The sequence below is a fragment of the Oncorhynchus nerka genome, linkage group LG24 (assembly GCF_034236695.1).
Source record: "Oncorhynchus nerka isolate Pitt River linkage group LG24, Oner_Uvic_2.0, whole genome shotgun sequence".
Classification (NCBI taxonomy): domain Eukaryota; kingdom Metazoa; phylum Chordata; class Actinopteri; order Salmoniformes; family Salmonidae; genus Oncorhynchus; species Oncorhynchus nerka.
This window is the reverse complement of record NC_088419.1, coordinates 100,599,785-100,620,149: the sequence shown is the minus strand read 5'-3', so window position 1 is coordinate 100,620,149 and position 20,365 is coordinate 100,599,785. Positions and strand designations below refer to the sequence as shown.

General features: G+C 41.7%; 1 protein-coding gene across 1 annotated transcript in view; it reads right to left on the bottom strand.

Annotated features, from left to right (window-relative positions):
- si:dkey-66a8.7 (PI-PLC X domain-containing protein 1) overlaps positions 1-20,365 on the bottom strand; it is a 37,202-nt gene that overhangs the window by 5,635 nt on the left and 11,202 nt on the right. Inside the window, exons 3-5 of the mRNA XM_029654521.2 lie at positions 12,983-13,111; positions 11,683-11,838; positions 10,986-11,169 (exon numbers count right to left, since the gene is read on the bottom strand). Coding sequence (XP_029510381.2) covers positions 10,986-11,169; positions 11,683-11,838; positions 12,983-13,111 — 469 coding nt within the window. The remainder of the gene's footprint in view (positions 1-10,985; positions 11,170-11,682; positions 11,839-12,982; positions 13,112-20,365) is intronic.

The window sequence follows — 20,365 nt, the reverse complement described above, 5'->3', positions numbered from 1 at the left end:
AAGTCTTCAGTTGAATGATGCCAAAGACACGACATACAGATGCTCCAGTCATATATTGTGCTTCTTCTCTGGTTCAGGCTGTTGAAGAGCTCCAGACTGCTTTTCAGTTACTGCAGGCCTCCCTTTATGGTCTCAAACTGGTCTTGAATGTAGAAAACAGGTTTGCATTGTCACATCTGGTGGCTTATCCATTGAAAACGTGTCATCCTACAAATATCGAGGTATATGGTTGGATGTGAAGTTGTCCTTTACAAATGTACATGGATAATCTTATGATGAAATTAGGGTTTTTATTTTCGTATAAGGCTTGCTTCCCGCTTATGGCTAGAAAGAAGCTTGTTCAGGCCACTTTTCTCTCTGTAATTGATTGTTGTTGTTGTATATGCATGCAGCCTCCTCTGTCTTACAGAGACTGGACTCTGTTTATCATGCAGCCTCCTCTGTCTTACAGAGACTGGACTCTGTTTATCATGCAGCCTCCTCTGTCTTACAGAGACTGGACTCTGTTTATCATGCAGCCTCCTCTGTCTTACAGAGACTGGACTCTGTTTATCATGCAGCCTCCTCTGTCTTACAGAGACTGGACTCTGTTTATCATGCAGCCTCCTCTGTCTTACAGAGACTGGACTCTGTTTATCATGCAGCCTCCTCTGTCTTACAGAGACTGGACTCTGTTTATCATGCAGCCTCCTCTGTCTTACAGAGACTGGACTCTGTTTATCATGCAGCCTCCTCTGTCTTACAGAGACTGGACTCTGTTTATCATGCAGCCTCCTCTGTTTATCATGCAGCCCCCTCTGTCTTACAGAGACTGGACTCTGTTTATCATGCAGCCTCCTCTGTCTTACAGAGACTGGACTCTGTTTATCATGCAGCCTCCTCTGTCTTACAGAGACTGGACTCTGTTTATCATGCAGCCCCCTCTGTCTTACAGAGACTGGACTCTGTTTATCATGCAGCCTCCTCTGTCTTACAGAGACTGGACTCTGTTTATCATGCAGCCTCCTCTGTCTTACAGAGACTGGACTCTGTTTATCATGCAGCCTCCTCTGTTTATCATGCAGCCCCCTCTGTCTTACAGAGACTGGACTCTGTTTATCATGCAGCCTCCTCTGTCTTACAGAGACTGGACTCTGTTTATCATGCAGCCTCCTCTGTCGTACAGAGACAGGACTCTGTTTATCATGCAGCCTCCTCTGTCTATCATGCAGCCTCCTCTGTTTATCATGTAGCCTCCTCTGTCTTACAGAGACTGGACTCTGTTTATCATGCAGCCTCCTCTGTCTTACAGAGACTGGACTCTGTTTATCATGCAGCCTCCTCTGTTTATCATGCAGCCTCCTCTGTTTATCATGCAGTCTCCTCTGTTTATCATGCGGCCTCCTCTGTCTTACAGAGACTGGACTCTGTTTATCATGCAGCCTCCTCTGTCTTACAGAGACTGGACTCTGTTTATCATGCAGCCTCCTCTGTCGTACAGAGACAGGACTCTGTTTATCATGCAGCCTCCTCTGTCTATCATGCAGCCTCCTCTGTTTATCATGTAGCCTCCTCTGTCTTAGAGAGACTGGACTCTGTTTATCATGCAGCCTCCTCTGTCTTACAGAGACTGGACTCTGTTTATCATGCAGCCTCCTCTGTCTTACAGAGACTGGACTCTGTTTATCATGCAGCCTCCTCTGTCTTACAGAGACTGGACTATGTTTATCATGCAGCCTCCTCTGTTTATCATGCAGCCCCCTCTGTCTTACAGAGACTGGACTCTGTTTATCATGCAGCCTCCTCTGTCTTACAGAGACTGGACTCTGTTTATCATGCAGCCTCCTCTGTCTTACAGAGACTGGACTCTGTTTATCATGCAGCCTCCTCTGTTTATCATGCAGCCCCCTCTGTCTTACAGAGACTGGACTCTGTTTATCATGCAGCCTCCTCTGTCTTACAGAGACTGGACTCTGTTTATCATGCAGCCTCCTCTGTCTTACAGAGACTGGACTCTGTTTATCATGCAGCCTCCTCTGTCTTACAGAGACAGGACTCTGTTTATCATGCAGCCTCCTCTGTCTATCATGCAGCCTCCTCTGTTTATCATGTAGCCTCCTCTGTCTTACAGAGACTGGACTCTGTTTATCATGCAGCCTCCTCTGTCTTACAGAGACTGGACTCTGTTTATCATGCAGCCTCCTCTGTCTTACAGAGACTGGACTCTGTTTATCATGCAGCCTCCTCTGTTTATCATGCAGCCTCCTCTGTTTATCATGCAGCCTCCTCTGTTTATCATGCAGCCTCCTCTGTCTTACAGAGACTGGACTCTGTTTATCATGCAGCCTCCTCTGTCTTACAGAGACTGGACTCTGTTTATCATGCAGCCTCCTCTGTCTTACAGAGACTGGACTCTGTTTATCATGCAGCCTCCTCTGTCTTACAGAGACTGGACTCTGTTTATCATGCAGCCTCCTCTGTTTATCATGCAGCCCCCTCTGTCTTACAGAGACTGGACTCTGTTTATCATGCAGCCTCCTCTGTCTTACAGAGACTGGACTCTGTTTATCATGCAGCCTCCTCTGTCTTACAGAGACTGGACTCTGTTTATCATGCAGCCTCCTCTGTCTTACAGAGACAGGACTCTGTTTATCATGCAGCCTCCTCTGTCTATCATGCAGCCTCCTCTGTTTATCATGTAGCCTCCTCTGTCTTACAGAGACTGGACTCTGTTTATCATGCAGCCTCCTCTGTCTTACAGAGACTGGACTCTGTTTATCATGCAGCCTCCTCTGTCTTACAGAGACTGGACTCTGTTTATCATGCAGCCTCCTCTGTTTATCATGCAGCCTCCTCTGTTTATCATGCAGTCTCCTCTGTTTATCATGCAGCCTCCTCTGTCTTACAGAGACTGGACTCTGTTTATCATGCAGCCTCCTCTGTCTTACAGAGACTGGACTCTGTTTATCATGCAGCCCCCTCTGTCTTACAGAGACTGGACTCTGTTTATCATGCAGCCTCCTCTGTCTTACAGAGACTGGACTCTGTTTATCATGCAGCCTCCTCTGTTTATCATGCAGCCCCCTCTGTTTATCATGCAGCCCCCTCTGTCTTACAGAGACTGGACTCTGTTTATCATGCAGCCTCCTCTGTCTTACAGAGACTGGACTCTGTTTATCATGCAGCCTCCTCTGTCTTACAGAGACTGGACTCTGTTTATCATGCAGCCCCCTCTGTCTTACAGAGACTGGACTCTGTTTATCATGCAGCCTCCTCTGTCTTACAGAGACTGGACTCTGTTTATCATGCAGCCTCCTCTGTCTTACAGAGACAGGACTCTGTTTATCATGCAGCCTCCTCTGTCTATCATGCAGCCTCCTCTGTTTATCATGTAGCCTCCTCTGTCTTACAGAGACTGGACTCTGTTTATCATGCAGCCTCCTCTGTCTTACAGAGACTGGACTCTGTTTATCATGCAGCCTCCTCTGTCTTACAGAGACTGGACTCTGTTTATCATGCAGCCTCCTCTGTTTATCATGCAGTCTCCTCTGTTTATCATGCAGCCTCCTCTGTCTTACAGAGACTGTACTCTGTTTATCATGCAGCCTCCTCTGTCTATCATGCAGCCTCCTCTGTCTATCATGCAGCCTCCTCTGTCTATCATGCAGCCTCCTCTGTCTATCATGCAGCCTCCTCTGTCTATCATGCAGCCTCCTCTGTCTTACAGAGACTGGACTCTGTTCATCATGCATCCTTGCACATTTTTACAAATGCCAAGTCACCCACCCACCATTGTACATTGTACTAAATGGTAGATTGGATCACTCTTTATATGCGCAGAAAGCTACATGTGTCTACAAAGCCCTTTTGGGTAAACTCCCTCTGTAGTCTGGTCTCCTTCACCACCAGCAGGTAAACTCCCTCTGTAGTCTGGTCTCCTTCACCACCAGCAGTTACCCCGTCTGCTAGGTGGTTACTACTTAAAGTCCCCAGGACATTTACAGTATTAGGCAAGACTACCTTCTCGTCTTGTGCACCAGAGGCATGGAATAGTCTAGAATCCCTGCTTCATCTAGATATGTTAGTGCCACTGAATGAATGTAAAATAGAGACTGTTACAGAGGAATGTAAATGCTTTTTTTTTTTGCCCGTATCATGTTGTATGTTTTCATTCTGTAATGTATTGACTGTTGCTGCCTTCTTGGCCAGGTCTCCCTTGAAGAAGAGACTGGGTTTCAATTGGCTTTTCTTGGTAAAAAAAAAAAAGTGGTCATACCTCAACTGTTTTTACCACTACATCACTGGTTATACCTCAACTGTTTTTACCACTACATCACTGGTTATACCTCAACTGTTTTTACCACTACATCACTGGTCACGCCTCAACTGTTTTTACCACTACATCACTGGTTATACCTCAACTGTTTTTACCACTACATCACTGGTTATACCTCAACTGTTTTTACCACTACATCACTGGTCACGCCTCAGCTGTTTTTACCACTACATCACTGGTCACGCCTCAACTGTTTTTACCACTACATCACTGGTTATACCTCAACTGTTTTTACCACTACATCACTGGTTATACCTCAACTGTTTTTACCACTACATCACTGGTCACGCCTCAGCTGTTTTTACCACTACATCACTGGTTATACCTCAACTGTTTTTACCACTACATCACTGGTCATACCTCAACTGTTTTTACCACTACATCACTGGTCACGCCTCAACTGTTTTTACCACTACATCACTGGTTATACCTCAACTGTTTTTACCACTACATCACTGGTCATACCTCAACTGTTTTTACCACTACATCACTGGTCACGCCTCAACTGTTTTTATCACTACATCACTGGTTATACCTCAACTGTTTTTACCACTACATCACTGGTCATACCTCAACTGTTTTTACCACTACATCACTGGTTATACCTCAACTGTTTTTACCACTACATCACTGGTTATACCTCAACTGTTTTTACCACTACATCACTGGTCACGCCTCAGCTGTTTTTACCACTACATCACTGGTCACGCCTCAACTGTTTTTACCACTACATCACTGGTCACGCCTCAACTGTTTTTACCACTACATCACTGGTCACGCCTCAGCTGTTTTTACCACTACATCACTGGTCACGCCTCAACTGTTTTTACCACTACATCACTGGTTATACCTCAGTTGCAGAACAGTCAGAAGTCAAATCAAATGTTATTGGTCACATACACATGACTAGCAGATGTTATTGGTCACATACACATGGCTAGCAGATGTTATTGGTCACATACACATGGCTAGCAGATGTTATTGGTCACATACACATGGCTAGCAGATGTTATTGGTCACATACACATGGCTTGGAGATGTTATTGGTCACATACACATGGCTAGCAGCCGTTATTGGTCACATGGCTAGCAGCCGTTATTGGTCACATACACATGGCTAGCAGCCGTTATTGGTCACATACACATGGCTAGCAGCCGTTATTGGTCACATACACATGGCTAGCAGATGTTATTGGTCACATACACATGGCTAGGAGATGTTATTGGTCCGGCTCCATTCGGTCTTATGTAGCAACATTTTAAATGGTGTTTTTTGCATTGGATGAAAGTAGAGACTAGAAAATGGTATATCATACACTACAGTTGAGGAACAATTGGAAAGTAATTCCGCTTTGAAAGTTGATAAACTTGTAACCCCACTTTTGAGAGAATGGCCTTTGAATGTTTTGGTACACCCACTAGAGAGCTCTTCTTTGTCTACACCAATTCAACATCGTTTACACCTTCTTAAGCCTGAGCCCCACCCATCTCTTTAAGGATTCACATGTGAGGCCATGTGCTAAACAGAGTGAGTAAGGTAGTGTACTAAACAACCAAATATTTCAAGACTAAAGGATAGTTTATACTACATCTATTGATGTCACGACTTCCGCCGAAGTCGGTCCCTCTCTTTGTTCGGGCGGTGTTCGGCGGTCGACGTCACCAGTCTTCTAGCCATCGCCGCTCCACCTTTAATTTTCCATTTGTTTTGTCTTGTTTTCCTGCACACCTGGTTTACCGCTCCTCATAATTACTCTGTGTATTTAGCCCTCTGTTCCCTCCATGTCTGTGTGGGGTATTGTTTATTGTCGAGGTTGGCTCCTTGGTGTCCTTCTTGATGACTCCTTGGTGTCCCCAGTCCACCTGGTCGTGCTGCTGCTCCAGTTTCAACTGTTCTGCCTGTGGCTATGGAACCCTGACCTGTTCGCCGGATGTGCTGCCTTGTCCCAGACCTGCTGTTTTTAACTCTCTAGAGACAGTAGGTGCAGTAGAGATACTCTGAATGATCGGCTATGAAAAGTCAACTGATTATTATTATCTGACCCTGCAGGTCATCTATGAACATTTGGCCACAGTCTTTGGTAGCGGGCCGTGTTGTTGGCACTGTTTTGTCCTCAAGAGCGCAAAGAAGTTGTTTAATTTGTCTGGGAGCAAGACTTTGATGTCTGCGATGGAGCTGTTTTTCTTTTTGTAATCCGTGATTGTCTGAAGACCCTGCCACATACATCTCGTTTCTGAGCCGTTGAATTGCGACTCCACTTTGTGTCTATAATCACACTTTGCTTGTTTGATTGCCTTGAAGAGGGAATAACTACACTGTTTGTATTTGGTCATGTTTCCAGTTGCCTTGCCATGATTAAATGCGGTGGTACGTGCTTCCGGTTTTGCGTGAATGCTGCCATCAATCCACAGTTTCTGGTTCGGGAAGGTTTTAATAGTCACAGTGGGTACAACATCTCCTATACACTTCCTTATAAACTCGCTCACGAGTCAGTGAATACGTCAATGTTATTGTCTGAGGCTACCCGGAACATATCCCAGTCCACGTGATCGAAGCAACCTTGAAGCGTGGAATGTGATTGGTCACACCAGCTTTGGATAGACCTAAGCATGGACGCTTCCTGTTTTAGTTTATGCAACAGGAGGGGAGCAACAAGATGGAGTCATGGTCAGATTTGCCAAAAGGAGGGCCTTATATGCAGCACGGAAGTTAGAGTAGCAGTGGTCGAGTGCGTTTCTCGCTCGTGTACTGCAAATCCTGCACAGTTTCCTGGACTTGAAGCAAAGCTGGCACCTCTATTGGCGCCATCTTGATCTGGTCATAGGTCATGCTGAGAGTTGTGCCTCTGAAATCAAGCAATAGTTCATGTACGTTTCTTTTTTTTTGGTGACTTGACTTTAACATTAATCTGAGGACTGTTATTTATTTAACTAAATATGTTTAATTGTTAAATTCATCATGTAACAATTAACTCATTAGGATCTGGGGCACCACGAGAGAAGTTCTTTAAAGAGTTACCATCTCCCGAATTTACCTATCACATCTATACAGAAAACTTAATCATAACCTCGTATCATTCTGAACAGTCGTAACATTGCATCTGCAAAAACCCGAGCCTTACTTGATTCAGTACTACAGAAATTGGTTGAATTATTATTTACTAGCTAATTAAATGGGAACACAGGATAAACACACATACTACACCGATATTAACTGGAGACATAATACGCTGAAAAAGGGTCCCTAGCGGAATGACAACATGGATGCTTGTTAAAGAAGAGATGGAGAGAGGGGGACAGAGACACTTAACATTGCCACATTCACTAACCATATACTTTGCACATGAACCACCGCCCGCTTTGAGCAAGAAATCATGCATGTATTTACGTGAAATGCCTGGTTTTGCCGGAGATCTCTCGGTGAACGGGGAAGCCTTAGAAAATGGATTTGGGCCTTTTCGCGGCACGCTTGTAAGGTTCTGATTCCCCCCGTTCTACGTTACAAATGTTCCACTAGTCGCTTGAGCGTGTTAAGAGTTTTAGCAGAAAAAAGGTCTGTTGAGACAAAGCACATTCCTTTGGTGAATTTGGATAGTACAGTCCTGGATCTTCCCCCCTGATTTACACCAGGATGTGGTTGTTAATCCCCACTAGTTATTTCCTTCCCCTCTACGGGTGAGTTGTTAATCCCCTCTAGTTATTTCCTTCCCCTCTACGGGTGAGTTGTTAATCCCCACTAGTTATTTCCTTCCCCTCTACGGGTGAGTTGTTAATCCCCTCTAGTTATTTCCTTCCCCTCTACGGGTGAGTTGTTAATCCCCACTAGTTATTTCCTTCCCCTCTACGGGTGAGTTGTTAATCCCCACTAGTTATTTCCTTCCCCTCTACGGGTGAGTTGTTAATCCCCACTAGTTATTTCCTTCCCCCTCTACGGGTGAGTTGTTAATCCCCACTAGTTATTTCCTTCCCCTCTACCGGTGAGTTGTTAATCCCCACTAGTTATTTCCTTCCCCTCTATGGGTGAGTTGTTAATCCCCACTAGTTATTTCCTTCCCCTCTACGGGTGAGTTGTTAATCCCCACTAGTTATTTCCTTCCCCCTCTACGGGTGAGTTGTTAATCCCCACTAGTTATTTCCTTCCCCTCTACGGGTGAGTTGTTAATCCCCACTAGTTCTTTCCTTCCCCCTCTACGGGTGAGTTGTTAATCCCCTCTAGTTCTTTCCTTCCCCTCTACGGGTGAGTTGTTAATCGCCACTAGTTATTTCCTTCCCCTCTACGGGTGAGTTGTTAATCCCCACTAGTTATTTCCTTCCCCTCTACGGGTGAGTTGTTAATCCCCACTAGTTATTTCCTTCCCCTCTACGGGTGAGTTGTTAATCCCCACTAGTTATTTCCTTCCCCTCTACGGGTGAGTTGTTAATCCCCTCTAGTTATTTCCTCTACGGGTGAGTTGTTAATCCCCACTAGTTATTTCCTTCCCCTCTACGGGTGAGTTGTTAATCCCCTCTAGTTATTTCCTTCCCCCTCTACGGGTGAGTTGTTAATCCCCACTAGTTATTTCCTTCCCCTCTACGGGTGAGTTGTTAATCCCCACTAGTTCTTTCCTTCCCCCTCTACGGGTGAGTTGTTAATCCCCTCTAGTTCTTTCCTTCCCCTCTACGGGTGAGTTGTTAATCGCCACTAGTTATTTCCTTCCCCTCTACGGGTGAGTTGTTAATCCCCACTAGTTATTTCCTTCCCCTCTACGGGTGAGTTGTTAATCCCCACTAGTTATTTCCTTCCCCTCTACGGGTGAGTTGTTAATCCCCACTAGTTATTTCCTTCCCCTCTACGGGTGAGTTGTTAATCCCCTCTAGTTATTTCCTCTACGGGTGAGTTGTTAATCCCCACTAGTTATTTCCTTCCCCTCTACGGGTGAGTTGTTAATCCCCTCTAGTTATTTCCTTCCCCCTCTACGGGTGAGTTGTTAATCCCCTCTAGTTCTTTCCTTCCCCTCTACGGGTGAGTTGTTAATCCCCACTAGTTCTTTCCTTCCCCTCTACGGGTGAGTTGTTAATCCCCACTAGTTCTTTCCTTCCCCCTCTACGGGTGAGAGGGGGTCTGATTGAAGTTATTCATTGCAAACCTGATCTGACCTATTCTCGTGGACAGTCATGACACATGGTAGGTGTTTTTCTAACCTCAAAGTGTGATAACCAGTTCTAACATTTGGGTTTGTGCTCTATGGAAGTGCCCGTACTCTATTTGCTATGCAAATGTCAGCTAAAGCATATCTGATTGAATACAGCCCCAAATGAAATCATACTGATCTACACAACCTAAATGAATGAAGATGTTGTTTGCGTACGTCTTCCCACCCCAGAGCTAAGATTGATGGAAGCGTCTTTGTCAACCATTACAGATGTGCATCATCTTAAATAAGATTCTACCAATAACTCTTCTTCTCTTGACAATAACTCTTAGGGCAACATATTGTACATCCATAGTTTTTTTTTCTCAGTAAATTTGGTCAGGAGTTATTGGTGGACAGCAATATTCATATCATTCAGAAACACATCTTGAAAATCCATTCTGGTGTCTTTGTCATACATTTTTTTGTAATTGTCCCACTGAAAAATACAACACTATTGCAGGGTTAGGTTTACAGAAGACTACGGCGGGTTTTCATTTAGGTTTTTACCTGGGCTTTGCTCCTTCTATATTTATTCTAATCGTGACAAACTCCCCAGTCCCCGTCAGTGAAAAGCATACCCATAACATGATGCTGCCACCACAATAAATACCCATAACATGATGCTGCCACCACAATAAATACCCATAACATGATGCTGAAACCACAATAAATACCCATAACATGATGCTGCCACCACAATAAATAACCATAACATGATGCTGAAACCACAATAAATACCCATAACATGATGCTGCCACCACAATAAATACCCATAACATGATGCTGAAACCACAATAAATACCCATAACATGATGCTGAAACCACAATAAATACCCATAACATGATGCTGCCACCACAATAAATACCCATAACATGATGCTGAAACCACAATAAATACCCATAACATGATGCTGCCACCACAATAAATACCCATAACATGATGCTGAAACCACAATAAATACCCATAACATGATGCTGCCACCACAATAAATACCCATAACATGATGCTGCCACCACAATAAATACCCATAACATGATGCTGAAACCACAATAAATACCCATAACATGATGCTGCCACCACAATAAATACCCATAACATGATGCTGAAACCACAATAAATACCCATAACATGATGCTGCCACCACAAAACTTGAGTTGTGCAAAGTTGGTCGATTCTTATTCAAACCAGGTTCACAGCTGTAATGGCTGCTAAAGGCTCTTCCACCAAGTATTATCTCTTGGGGTGTGAAGACATACCCTAACCCTACACAATTAAGACATCTTCATTTTTGATTAATTTGGAAAACGTTCAAATTCGGAAATGTGGAGTAGGTTGTGTAGATCTGTAGGAAAAATATACTATTTAATCCCCAAAAAGTATTAAATTAGAAGACGGCAAAATGTGAAGACTGTGCAAGAGGTGTGTAGACTAGGCACTGAAACATGTCTGAACCTCTAAGTTATTTATTACTTTTCGTCAAGGGCTTTTCACATACCTGGGCGTCCCATGTCTTTCTGCCAGTCCATATAGCTGACCACCCCGCTGGCCGTGTATTGGTTGGCCCACCAGTACGGTATACCTGGCCACAGAGCCTGGTGTCGTGCTGCTGACTGGTCATCATACGACAGCAGTACCTGGTAACCCAATGCCCACAGACCACGCAGGGTCACCACTGTCTCCTGAAGGGAAAGACAGAAGAACGAGTTGCCTCTGTTATCGGCTGTGTCCATATGACACCCAATTCCCTGTATAGTGCACTACTTCAGCCCTGGGCAGAGAAAGGAAAGCATCCTAGTGATTTGTGTAGGTAGTATTGGGCAGCTGGTGATTTGTGTAGGTAGTATTGGGCAGCTGGTGATTTGTGTAGGTAGCATTGGGCAGCTGGTGATTTGTGTAGGTAGTATTGGGCAGCTGGTGATTTGTGTAGGTAGCATTGGGCAGCTGGTGATTTGTGTAGGTAGTATTGGGCAGCTGGTGATTTGTGTAGGTAGTATTGGGCAGCTGGTGAAGCCTTCTCTCAAGCTGAACATGAACTAAACATCTAATTTCATTTACTGAAGAAATACAGTATTTTCAGTAAAGCAATCCAATTCGATAGAGACCTACTGGTAATGCTTAGGAAAAATGTTGTAAATGTATCAGTCTTTTCAGCGATTGACATTGACTACAGTTATAGAAATAACAAAGCTTACCTTGCGAGGACAGAGTTTAGACCCAAAGATTTTCTTCAGTGAGAAAATGAAATGTTCATGTAGTTTGTCGTTGAGTCCTTCAAAGTGACTGCATGCTAGGATAACAACCTCCCTGGGGTGAGACTCCAACCACGAGGCTACGGACCTCAGAGTTTCCTGTACGGAAATATGAAATATATCAGAAATTATCCTCCCAATATTGCGTATTCTTTTTAGACACTCTTCTTGGTCATTGTGCTCTCTCTCTCTCTCTCTCCTGTTTCTACTTGGTCTTTGGGGTTTAGGCTGGGTAACTATGTCTTTGGGGTTTAGGCTGGGTAACTATGTCTTTGGGGTTTAGGCTGGGTAACTATGTCTTTGGGGTTTAGGCTGGGTAACTATGTCTTTGGGGTTTAGGCTGGGTAACTATGTCTTTGGGGTTTAGGCTGGGTAACTATGTCTTTGGGGTTTAGGCTGGGTAACTATGTCTTTGGGGTTTAGGCTGGGTAACTATGTCTTTGGGGTTTAGGCTGGGTAACTATGTCTTTGGGGTTTAGGCTGGGTAACTATGTCTTTGGGGTTTAGGCTGGGTAACTATGTCTTTGGGGTTTAGGCTGGGTAACTATGTCTTTGGGGTTTAGGCTGGGTAACTATGTCTTTGGGGTTTAGGCTGGGTAACTATGTCTTTGGGGTTTAGGCTGGGTAACTATGTCTTTGGGGTTTAGGCTGGGTAACTATGTCTTTGGGGTTTAGGCTGGGTAACTATGTCTTTGGGGTTTAGGCTGGGTAACTATGTCTTTGGGGTTTAGGCTGGGTAACTATGTCTTTGGGGTTTAGGCTGGGTAACTATGTCTTTGGGGTTTAGGCTGGGTAACTATGTCTTTGGGGTTTAGGCTGGGTAACTATGTCTTTGGGGTTTAGGCTGGGTAACTATGTCTTTGGGGTTTAGGCTGGGTAACTATGTCTTTGGGGTTTAGGCTGGGTAACTATGTCTTTGGGGTTTAGGCTGGGTAACTATGTCTTTGGGGTTTAGGCTGGGTAACTATGTCTTTGGGGTTTAGGCTGGGTAACTATGTCTTTGGGGTTTAGGCTGGGTAACTATGTCTTTGGGGTTTAGGCTGGGTAACTATGTCTTTGGGGTTTAGGCTGGGTAACTATGTCTTTGGGGTTTAGGCTGGGTAACTATGTCTTTGGGGTTTAGGCTGGGTAACTATGTCTTTGGGGTTTAGGCTGGGTAACTATAAAAGCTCTTTGTAACAACTGATGATTTAGTAAAACATGTTTCTAATGAATAGTTAGGCATCGTATTCCTTCTACTCACCACCACTGTCAGATGAGTGTAAATGACATGTGTGAAATACAGTTCGTTGGACGGGTCGTACGGTTTGTGGGCGATTCGGAGGTCGAAGTATCGAATCCCCTCTGATAGCTGCTCCACAATACCTTTTTCCTGTTTGAAGGGCAAAAACAAAATAAAAAATTATTTAAATTAGTAACTTTCCTGATTTCAGTTCTCGGTTTTATTTATTTTTCTTTGTTTATGAATTGTTTCTGTTTTTTACTCTCAATATTACAATTATTGATATAGAAACAATGAAAATTGGTTTTCAGAGTCCACGTCAATGCTTACAGTGCCTTCAGGAAAGTTCAGACCCCTTGACTTTTTCCACATTTTGTTACATTACAGTCTTATTCTAAAATAGATTACATTTTTTCTTCAGCAATCTACACACAATACCCCATAATGACAAAGTGAAAAAGGTTAAGAAATTGAAGTAAATGTGTATTAAACATTTTAAAAACATAAATACCTTATTTACATAAGTATTCAGACTCTTTGCTATGAGACTCAATATTGAGCTCAGGTGCATCCTGTTTCCATTGATCATCCTTGAGATGTTTCTAAAACTTGATTGGAGTCCATCGGTGGTAAATTCAACTGATTGGACATGATTTGGGAAGGCACACACCTGTCTATAAAAGGTCCCACAGTTGACAGTGCATGTCAGAGCAAAAACAAAGCCATGAGGTTCGAAGGAATTGTCTGTAGAGCTCCGAGACAGGATTGTGTCGAGGCACAGATCTGGGGAAGGGTACCAAAACACTTCTGCAGCATTGAAGGTCCCCAAGAACACAGTGGACTCCATCAATCTTAAATGGAAGTTTGGAACCACCAAGACTCTTCCTAGAGCTGGCTGCCTGGCCAAACTGAGCAATCGGGGGAGAAGGGCCTTGGTCAGGGAAGTGAAGTGACCAAGAACCCGATGGTCACGCTGACAGAGCTCCAGAGTTTCTCTGTGGAGATGGGAGAACCTTCCAGAAGGACAACCATCTCTGCAGCACTCCACCAATCAGGCATTAATGGTAGAGTGGCCAGACAGAAGCCGCCACTCAGTAAAAAGGCACATGACAGCCCGCTTGGAGTTTACCAAAAGGCACCTAAAGACTCTGACCATGAGAAACAAGATTCTCTGGTCTAATAAAAACTTGTTGGCCTGAATGCCAAGTGTCACGTACGGAGGAAACCTGGCAACATCCCTACGGTGAAGCATAGTGGTGTCAGCATCATGATGTGCGGATGTTTTTCAGCGGCAGGACTGGGAGATGCGTTAGCCCCCGCAAGGCTGCCGGCCCAGCATCCCTAGCCACAGAGCTGCAGTGTTTACGGACATATACTTATGTAAATGTGATATTTCAGTTTATTTTTAATACATTTGCTACAATTTCTAAAAACAGATTTTGCTTTGTCATTATGAAGTACTGTGTGAAGATTGATGAGGGGAAAAAAAACAATTGAATCAATTTCAGAATAAGGCTGTAACATAACAAACTGTGGAAGAAGTCAAGGGGTCTGAATACTTTCCGAATGCACTGAACATCACACCAGAAGACAATTATTTAGGTCTGGGGGAAAAAAATATTTAATGTTTTTGTGTAATTCCCCTTTAATTTTGCATTTAGCAAGAGAGGAGAGTATGTCGGTCTAGCAATGTTTCTGCTGTTAAAGCTCAGACTGTCAAACGTTCGCCAGACGACAGTACTTAGCACCTGTGGGCAGTCAATCTCTTTCGTGTTCACACAGCAAAGACCTCGTCAGCCACACAGTTAAAATACTCCAAACCAGAAGGTGGCAGTAACGTTGTTTGACAATATCTGTGTCTATTACTTGTGGTCTAGATTCCCAGCTATGTGCACCAATGTTGTTATTTTGTTGATGCAAGCCTAGGGCTGTTGCATGACCGTATTACCGCCACACCGGCAGTCACGGTAATTAGGCTTTTCCAAGCTCTGATGCTACTGATGGTCATTAGTAACATACCAAATTTGCTAACTGCCTGGAACTCAGCACTTTATTGTCCCTCTAGTCACTCTGACATCAATGCAAATGTAATGGAAAATCTATTCAAACACTTCATGAGAGCCCATGAGCTCATGTTGCTCAACATTTCTATAGGCTATGCATAAGAAAACAGAGTGATGGCCTCTAATAAAAAGAGGAGGATCCTACCAGCTTTCTATAGGCTAGGCCTACTATATTTATTTCTCAACTTTCCTAATATTAAGCACATTGCTCATATTTACAACAGGAGTATAGCCTACCTGGCTGGCATGAAAATAAACCACGGGGAAAAGAGTCTTCCATTTGCTATTTAAGTGCATAGATGACATTATTCCCGCTACCCGTTTCAATACAGGTGCATGATAATGGTCCATTCTAAATCAAAACAAATCTCACACATATATTATTTAGTGTAAAGATGAGATTAAATCAAGAATAGTCTGATGAGTGACAACAGAAGCCTATAACTTAGTCTGATGAGTGACAACAGAAGCCTATAACTTGTAAATGAAGCCCAGCATAAGAAATAAATGTCTTTTTTTGCAACTTTTTCTAATCATAGTATCATACCTCATGTAGCCTAGCCCATAGGCCTATATGTTTTAATAGGGTTAGTATCACACCTCATGTAGTCTAGTCCATAGTCCTATATGTTTTAATAGGGTTAGTATCACACCTCATGTAGTCTAGTCCATAGGCCTATAAGGTTAGTATCACACCTCATGTAGCCTAGCCCATAGGCCTATAAGGTTAGTATCATACCTCATGTAGCCTAGCCCATAGGCCTATATGTTTTAATAGGGTTAGTATCACACCTCATGTAGTCTAGCCCATAGGCCTATAAGGTTAGTATCACACCTCATGTAGTCTAGCCCATAGTCCTATAAGGTTAGTATCACACCTCATGTAGCCTAGCCCATAGGCCTATAAGGTTAGTATCACACCTCATGTAGTCTAGTCCATAGTCCTATAAGGTTAGTACCACACCTTATGTAGTCTAGTCCATAGTCCTATAAGGTTAGTACCACACCTCATGTAGTCTAGTCCATAGGCCTATAAGGTTAGTATCACACCTCATGTAGTCTAGTCCATAGTCCTATAAGGTTAGTATCACACCTCATGTAGTCTAGTCCATAGTCCTATAAGGTTAGTATCACACCTCATGTATCCTAGTCCATAGTCCTATAAGGTTAGTATCACACCTCATGTAGTCTAGTCCATAGTCCTATAAGGTTAGTATCACACCTCATGTAGTCTAGTCCATAGGCCTATAAGGTTAGTACCACACCTCATGTAGTCTAGCCCATAGTCCTATAAGGTTAGTATAACACCTCATGTAGTCTAGTCCATAGTCCTATAAGGTTAGTATCACACCTCATGTATCCTAGTCCATAGTCCTATAAGGTTAGTATCACACCTCATGTAGTCTAGTCCATAGTCCTATAAGGTTAGTATCACACCTCATATAGTCTAGTCCATAGTCCTATAAGGTTAGTACCACACCTCATGTAGTCTAGCCCATAGCCCTATAAGGTTAGTATAACACCTCATGTAGTCTAGTCCATAGTCCTATAAGGTTAGTATCACACCTCATGTAGTCTAGCCCATAGGCCTATATGTCTTAATAAGGTTTGTATTACAACTACAGTGGCCAAATAACTTTTTTTAAATTAAGCACATTAATCCGCTTTACAAGGAGTGTAGAGCCGAACTGGTTCCAGTTTGGGGAAGATCATGGTCACCATAAAAATGCACCTTTATAATAAAAGCATAATTGCATTCGTGGTCATTTTTGATAACGGTGTTTTCCGCTAATTGGTGCTAATAGCCTACTACCATTGTTGCGCTTATAATGTGAAGAAGTAGCATAATAGTTCAACATTTTAAACTAAATCTTCTGATCTGTTGCGTCAGACACATTGCGTATGTTTATTTGATTATGATTATTTCTCGCACAGAATGTCAACTTGTATACTATGGGGGATAGTGGATTGACTAGTGCTTTTGCTGTACGTTAGGCCTACTCGTCTTGTTGGCTGACGAAAAGTAATTGTGGACAGTTCTTCCAATATCTTCAATATGCACCTCGGAATTGGATAAAGACACAGTGCAGTTGCATCCCCGATGTGTCTGTCTTCACTTGTAGCCTGTGAGAAAGACCCGATCACATGATGGAGCGCGCAGCACTCAGGGAGAAGGGCACAACGGCCACTGGCCGACAAACGGCATGGATTTTTTTAGGGCACATTACGACCATTTATTGTGATGGTGTAGGTAGACTATATTATATGGATTTATTGTGACGGTGTAGGTAGACTATATTACATGGATTTATTGTGATGGTGTAGGTAGACTATATTACATGGATTTATTGTGATGGTGTAGACTATATTACATGGATTTATTGTGATGGTGTAGACTATATTACATGGATTTATTGTGATGGTGTAGACTATATTACATGGATTTATTGTGATGGTGTAGGTAGACTATATTACATAGATTTATTGTGATGGTGTGTGTAGACTATATTACATGGATTTATTGTGATGGTGTGTGTAGACTATATTACATGGATTTATTGTGATGGTGTGTGTAGACTATATTACATGGATTTATTGTGATGGTGTAGACTATATTACATGGATTTATTGTGATGGTGTAGACTATATTACATGGATTTATTGTGATGGTGTAGACTATATTACATGGATTTATTGTGATGGTGTGTGTAGACTATATTACATGGATTTATTGTGATGGTGTAGGCAGACTATATTACATGGATTTATTGTGATGGTGTAGACTATATTACATGGATTTATTGTGATGGTGTAAGTAGACTATATTACATGGATTTATTGTGATGGTGTAGGTAGACTATATTACATGGATTTATTGTGATGGTGTAGACTATATTACATGGATTTATTGTGATGGTGTAGACTATATTACATGGATTTATTGTGATGGTGTAGGTAGACTATATTACATGGATTTATTGTGATGGTGTAGACTATATTACATGGATTTATTGTGATGGTGTAGACTATATTACATGGATGTATTGTGATGGTGTAGGTAGACTATATTACATGGATTTATTGTGATGGTGTAGACTATATTACATGGATTTATTGTGATGGTGTAGACTATATTACATGGATTTATTGTGATGGTGTAGGTAGACTATATTACATGGATTTATTGTGATGGTGTAGACTATATTACATGGATTTATTGTGATGGTGTAGACTATATTACATGGATTTATTGTGATGGTGTAGACTATATTACATGGATTTATTGTGATGGTGTAGACTATATTATATGGATTTATTGTGATGGTGTAGACTATATTACATGGATTTATTGTGATGGTGTAGGTAGACTATATTACATGGATTTATTGTGATGGTGTAGGTAGACTATATTACATGGATTTATTGTGATGGTGTAGGTAGACTATATTACATGGATTTATTGTGATGGTGTAGGTAGACTATATTACATGGATTTATTGTGATGGTGTAAGTAGACTATATTACATGGATTTATTGTGATGGTGTAGGTAGACTATATTACATGGATTTATTGTGATGGTGTAGACTATATTACATGGATTTATTGTGATGGTGTAGGTAGACTATATTACATGGATTTATTGTGATGGTGTAGGTAGACTATATTACATGGATTTATTGTGATGGTGTAGGTAGACTATATTACATGGATTTATTGTGATGGTGTAGACTATATTACATGGATGTATTGTGATGGTGTAGGTAGACTATATTACATGGATTTATTGTGTTGGTGTAGGTAGACTATATTACATGGATTTATTGTGATGGTGTAGGCAGACTATATTACATGGATTTATTGTGATGGTGTAGACTATATTACATGGATTTATTGTGATGGTGTAAGTAGACTATATTACATGGATTTATTGTGATGGTGTAGGTAGACTATATTACATGGATTTATTGTGATGGTGTAGACTATATTACATGGATTTATTGTGATGGTGTAGGTAGACTATATTACATGGATTTATTGTGATGGTGTAGGTAGACTATATTACATGGATTTATTGTGATGGTGTAGACTATATTACATGGATTTATTGTGATGGTGTAGACTATATTACATGGATTTATTGTGATGGTGTAGGTAGACTATATTACATGGATTTATTGTGATGGTGTAGACTATATTACATGGATTTATTGTGATGGTGTAGACTATATTACATGGATGTATTGTGATGGTGTAGGTAGACTATATTACATGGATTTATTGTGTTGGTGTAGGTAGACTATATTACATGGATTTATTGTGATGGTGTAGGCAGACTATATTACATGGATTTATTGTGATGGTGTAGACTATATTACATGGATTTATTGTGATGGTGTAAGTAGACTATATTACATGGATTTATTGTGATGGTGTAGGTAGACTATATTACATGGATTTATTGTGATGGTGTAGACTATATTACATGGATTTATTGTGATGGTGTAGGTAGACTATATTACATGGATTTATTGTGATGGTGTAGGTAGACTATATTACATGGATTTATTGTGATGGTGTAGACTATATTACATGGATTTATTGTGATGGTGTAGACTATATTACATGGATTTATTGTGATGGTGTAGGTAGACTATATTACATGGATTTATTGTGATGGTGTAGACTATATTACATGGATGTATTGTGATGGTGTAAGTAGACTATATTACATGGATTTATTGTGATGGTGTAGACTATATTACATGGATGTATTGTGATGGTGTAGGTAGACTATATTACATGGATTTATTGTGATGGTGTAGACTATATTACATGGATTTATTGTGATGGTGTAGACTATATTACATGGATTTATTGTGATGGTGTAGGTAGACTATATTACATGGATTTATTGTGATGGTGTAGACTATATTACATGGATTTATTGTGATGGTGTAGGTAGACTATATTACATGGATTTATTGTGATGGTGTAGACTATATTACATGGATTTATTGTGATGGTGTAGGTAGACTATATTACATGGATTTATTGTGATGGTGTAGGTAGACTATATTACATGGATTTATTGTGATGGTGTAGGTAGACTATATTACATGGATTTATTGTGATGGTGTAGACTATATTACATGGATTTATTGTGATGGTGTAGACTATATTACATGGATTTATTGTGATGGTGTAGGTAGACTATATTACATGGATTTATTGTGATGGTGTAGACTATATTACATGGATTTATTGTGATGGTGTAGGTAGACTATATTACATGGATTTATTGTGATGGTGTAGACTATATTACATGGATTTATTGTGATG